This window comes from Danio aesculapii, chromosome 9 (assembly GCF_903798145.1).
Source record: "Danio aesculapii chromosome 9, fDanAes4.1, whole genome shotgun sequence".
Lineage (NCBI taxonomy): Eukaryota > Metazoa > Chordata > Actinopteri > Cypriniformes > Danionidae > Danio > Danio aesculapii.
This window is the reverse complement of record NC_079443.1, coordinates 4,606,189-4,612,188: the sequence shown is the minus strand read 5'-3', so window position 1 is coordinate 4,612,188 and position 6,000 is coordinate 4,606,189. Positions and strand designations below refer to the sequence as shown.

The 6,000-nt window shown below is 40.2% G+C and overlaps 1 protein-coding gene across 5 annotated transcripts in view; it reads left to right on the top strand.

Annotated features, from left to right (window-relative positions):
* Positions 1-6,000, top strand: part of mylka (myosin, light chain kinase a) — a 152,428-nt gene that overhangs the window by 72,243 nt on the left and 74,185 nt on the right. For all 5 annotated transcript variants that reach the window (XM_056464687.1, XM_056464689.1, XM_056464688.1 and 2 more), the window contains one exon: positions 4,342-4,494. In XM_056464687.1, coding sequence (XP_056320662.1) covers positions 4,342-4,494 — 153 coding nt within the window. The remainder of the gene's footprint in view (positions 1-4,341; positions 4,495-6,000) is intronic.

Sequence of the window (6,000 nt, the reverse complement as noted above, 5' to 3'; positions counted from 1 at the left end):
GTCTGGGATTCCCTGAGAAACTGCCTCTCAGCAGGGGCCTTTGAGCAAATATGAGACCTTACAACCATATAAAGGAAAAACATGCATCACTCACCCTGAAATATTACACACAGATGGACTTGGTAAGTTGGACATCTATGAGGGAGAGAGAAAGAGTAAGAGAGAGAGATTGAGAGATGGCTGATTTTACAATCTCAGAGTAAAAGAGAATTTCAGAAATAAAGAATATCCTCATGATTTTGAGAATAACTTCAGCTATTCAAATCTGGGTGGGTCCATTTAACAGTAAAAACATTTGCAAGCAAAAACATTTACTCATGCAAATGATGACAACAGTCAGAATGATTATTATTTCACAATACATTCACACAGCAATCCTACCAGCGCTCACAGAGGCAACCATCAGCCTTTTACTAGCAAAACTTCATCACATCTTTGTTTACATTAATCATTTTTACAAATTGAAGTTGATTAAACAAAAGTTTTCCCCCCAAAAACCCTAAGACTAGTGTTGATTCAACTCATTTTAAATAAGTAGCTTGAACAAGCAGCAAAAGTCATTTTTGGAGTGTAATACAGTTGAAGTCGGAATTATTAGCCCTCCTGTCATTTTTCTTTTTCAAATACAAACCCAAATTTAGAACACTATAGAAAACACAAACAAAAAAAATTCCTGGACTTGTATTTCAAAGTTTCAGACAATAAAACTGTCACGATCCGGAGAGGGGAAAAAGGGAGCGAGGACTCAAATGCCAAAAACAAGATGGTTTATTAATTAAAATAAAACAAAACAACAACAAAAACCACCCCGAGGGGGAAAACACTAAACTATAACACAAACAGAGAAACAAACTTGGTTGGGCTGACAAGACAAGGCTGGAGCAGGAACACGGGGGAAGTATAGACAACATACGATGACGAACTGGCACAGGACAGCAGACATGAGAAGAATATAAGCAGGAGTAAATTAATACACAAACAGATGAACATAATTTACTAATAATGGGTTAATAAGGAGGGTGGGACTAGACGATAGACGGGAGAGCACCTGACACAAAGAGACAACACAAGCCAGGTGCTCACATAAAACAAGACTAGAACACGCAGCCAATGAGAGAACTCATTAACTGAGCGTTCTTATGACTGGACAAACACTGAAGCACACAACAAAAGCACGCGACCAATGTAAACACAGAGCCACGTGCTTTGACAACAGACGCAAGACACGAGCACACGATAAGTGAACACCTTACCGTGCGCTCACATAAATGCAATGCGCATGTTTCATCTCAACGCCAACCAAAACCGAAACCAACTAGACGGAGACGCAGAGAATGAAACAGCGTGATGCTGACGAAACAAAACACAAACACGAGTACAAGAGCGCGCGTCCCAAGGACGCGCAGACCCCGCGCGCCCACATCAAGCGGTCCGAGCGCACCTTTGATGACACGCACCCAGACAATGACAAAACAATTGCTCGACCCAAGAAAACTCGAGCCAAGCACTAACTGGACAGGACAAGACAGAGCTAGTGTCCAGATTCTGCCACAAAACAAGAATTAACAAGACCAGAGAGGCAGAACCCTGACAAAAACCAACATTATTTAATGTGTTTCTCATGATTTTTATAGCTCTTTTTTTTCTAAATAAACATGTATTCCAATTTTGGTTCTTGCAAAGTGTTTCAGGTGTAATTTTGTCCCATTCTTCCTACAAACAAATCTTAAAGTGGGCAACGGTATTGGATCTTCATTGTCGCATTTTGCACTTCAAAATGCGCCACATATTTTCTACTGGTGACAAGTCAGGACTGTAGACAGGCCAGTCCAATACCTGTATCCTCTTCCTCCACAGACAGTGGATTTTCCATTGTATTGTTGAAATATGTACGGGTGTCCCTGGAAAAGAAGGCAGCATATTGTGCTCTAAAATCTCTATGTACTTTTCAGCATTAATAGTGCCATCACAGAAGTGTGAGTTATCTTTGCCAAAGGCACTGACACAACCCCATACCATGACAGACTCTGGCATTTTGACTTGTTGCTGGGAACAGTCTGGATGATCTTTTTCTTCTTTGTTCCGGTGCACACAGCATTCATTTCTCCCAAAAAATACCTGAAATACTGATTCATCTGACCACAGTACATGTTTCTACTGTGTGATGGTCCATCCCAGATGTCTCCGAGCCCAGAGATGTTGACAGCGCTTCTGGACACTGTTAACATAGGGCTTCATTTTGGCACAGTACAGTTTTCACTGACAATTGTAGATAGAACTACGTATTGTGGTACTTGACAAAGGTTTGCCAAAGTAGTCCTGAGCCCATGTGGTGATGACGCTTATAGATGAATGATGATTCCTAATGCAGTGCAGCCTGAGGGATTGGAGATCACGGTTGTTCAGTTTAGGCCTGCGCCCTTGTCCTTGTGAGCATTCAAATTCCACCAGATTCCTTGAATCTTTAATTATGTTATGCACTGTTGAAGATAAAATATTCAAATGTCTTCCTATCTTTCTTTGAGGAACATTGCTTTTAAACATATCAATAATTTGGCAAACTGGCCCATCTTTGCTCCTAAAGGACTACAGCTATGTTGGATGGTACTTTTGTACCAAATCAGAATCACAATCACCTGTTGACATCACCTGTTTCAAATCACATTATTATTTAACCAATTTACCCAATTACTAGCCCTAAATTGCTCCTGTCCCAACTTTTTTTGGAATGTGCTGCAGGTCTGAATGACAGGAATGGATGTATATTTACAAATGAAATGAAGTTGACCAGACTTGAAATTAACCAGAAATATTTTGTGTTCATATTGTCTGCAATGAAAATATAAGTCAAAGTAAATTTGGAAATCACTACTTTCTTTTTTTTATTTGATTTTCCACACTGTCAAAACTTTTTTCTGACTCTGGCATTTTGACTTGTTGCTGGGAACAGTCTGGATGATCTTTTTCTTCTTTGTTCCGGTGCACACAGCATTCATTTCTCCCAAAAAATACCTGAAATACTGATTCATCTGACCACAGTAATGCGTTTCTACTGTGAGATGGTCCATCCCAGATGTCTCCGAGCCCAGAGATGTTGACAGCGCTTCTGGACACTGTTAACATAGGGCTTCATTTTGGCACAGTACAGTTTTCACTGACAATTGTGGGTGGACCTATGTATTGTGGTACTTGACAAAGGTTTGCCAAAGTAGTCCTGAGCCCATGTGGTGATGACGCTAATAGATGAATGATGATTCCTAATGCAGTGCAGCCTGAGGGATTGGAGATCACGGTTGTTCAGTTTAGGCCTGCGCCCTTGTCCTTGTGAGCATTCAAATTCCACCAGATTCCTTGAATCTTTAATTATGTTATGCACTGTTGAAGATAAAATATTCAAATGTCTTCCTATCTTTCTTTGAGGAACATTGTTTTTAAACACATCAATAGTTTGGCAAACTGGCCCATCTTTGCTCCTAAAGGACTACAGCTATGTTGGATGGTACTTTTGTACCAAATCAGAATCACAATCACCTATTGACATCACCTCTTTCAAATCACATCATTATTTAAACAATTTACCCAATTACTAGCCCTAAATTGCTCCTGTCCCAACTTTTTTTGGAATGTGCTGCAGGTCTGAATGACAGGAATGGATGTATATTTACAAATGAAATGAAGTTGACCAGACTTGAAATTAACCAGAAATATTTTGTGTTCATATTGTCTGCAATGAAAATATAAGTCAAAGTAAATTTGGAAATCACTACTTTCTTTTTTTTATTTGATTTTCCACACTGTCAAAACTTTTTTCTGACTCTGGCATTTTGACTTGTTGCTGGGAACAGTCTGGATGATCTTTTTCTTCTTTGTTCCGGTGCACACAGCATTCATTTCTCCCAAAAAATACCTGAAATACTGATTCATCTGACCACAGTAATGCGTTTCTACTGTGAGATGGTCCATCCCAGATGTCTCCGAGCCCAGAGATGTTGACAGCGCTTCTGGACACTGTTAACATAGGGCTTCATTTTGGCACAGTACAGTTTTCACTGACAATTGTGGGTGGACCTATGTATTGTGGTACTTGACAAAGGTTTGCCAAAGTAGTCCTGAGCCCATGTGGTGATGACGCTAATAGATGAATGATGATTCCTAATGCAGTGCAGCCTGAGGGATTGAACCACTTGAGTGTGCATAAATGGTGAGGAGATTTTCATTTTTGGGTGAACTATCCCTTTAAGAATCATCTCCATCCAAATCTCAGTGCTAGATTTAAAGGATCAGTACTTGAATCTGTTGATCAGTTCAGTTACTGACGCAGTCTTTGTTTCTGTCTTTCAGATAAGCCCATTCCATTCTCCCATACCATGTTTGACAACAGTAAAGCTCAGCTGAGAGTTCAGGCGGCTGTATTGGATGATGCAGGCGTTTATTCGTGTGTAGCAGTGAATGAGCATGGCAGAGCGGTGTGTACAGCCCATGTGCTGGTTAAAGGTAAGACCCGTGTTTGCAGGAGTTTGCTGTGTGCTCCGATATTAAGTGAATATCGTGATTGTGTTTTTAGAGAGTTATTTTAAGATCCTCGGGATTAGAAAAACATCTGCTCTCATGCAGACTGTGAGGCTGTCTGAAGGCGGAGGTTCCATGTTCAAGTGGGTTAAAAATGTAAAATACCAGTCTTTTCCCACACACACACACACACACACACACACACACACACACACACACACACACACACACACACACACACTTACTGCAGTAGCTGGATCTAATCTGAGTCTCAGAGGACGACTTGAAGAAAAATTTACTCTGTCTCTGAAATTCATTTCAGAATCTTTAGCATTATGCTACAGTCAGATGTTCAGTATGCATTTAGGTGCATAAAAGTAGCATGATGTCTCGCACTCAAATGTGAAACATTACAATACACTAAGGCCCAATACTAATTCTACCCCTTAGGCCTTACCTTTACCCCTCGTTTTGCGCGTTCCTGAAGGGGTAGGGGTATCCCAATTCTCTTTAGCTTGAAGGTTTATGGCTAAGGGTAGATAGCCCTTCGAACGAAGATTTTTCAGGACCACACTCGAAACCAAGGGGTAAGAAAATTTCTCAGAATTCACCGGACACAACGGCAGGATAGCTGCACCCGGAAGTAAGGAGATCCAGAAATTAGTATTTTTTGTCATTATTACGAATTTTTACGACAAACAAACATTTGTTTTAATAATTTTTAGTGTCTGCTATAATGTTAATGTTGTTTTCGTGTGTTTACATAGATAAATATGGCCATGGTGTAAATGCACAGTACAGTTACGATCTTATTGCCACAATAGATTATTATGATAACATAATATATCAGTGATTTCCTGAAGATAAACACCAAAAAATAACGCAACTGGAATAGTGCTTGTCAAAAAAGCTCAACAGAGGCTGTACTTTCTTCGTCAGCTGAGGAAGTTTAACCTCCCAAAGGAGCTGCTGAAACAGTTCTACACCTCCATCATTGAATCAGTCATCTGCACATCAATAACTGTCTGGTTTAGCTCAGCTACTAAATACGACCTCCAAAGACTACGTTGAATAGTTCGGACTGCTGAGCGAATCACTGGTACAACCCTTCCTACTCCCCAAGAACTGTACTTATCCAGAGCAAGCAGAAGGGCTGCCAAAATCACTCTGGACCCCTCACACCCAGCACACTGCCTCTTTGAACTTTTACCTTCTGGTCGACGCTACAGAGCACTGCGCACCAGAACAGCCCGACACAGAAACAGTTTCTTCCCTCAGGCAATCCATCTCATGAACACTTGATGATAATAATTGTGGAACCAACATCACTACTTGCTGTACACTTTTATACACATATACACTTATTTAACAACACACTTTACATGCCAATTTGCACATAACAGCTGCACATATAACATTGTATATAGTAATAAACATGTACATACACTTATCAATCTGTATATTTGCACTCACTACTTCTATTTTTTTTTT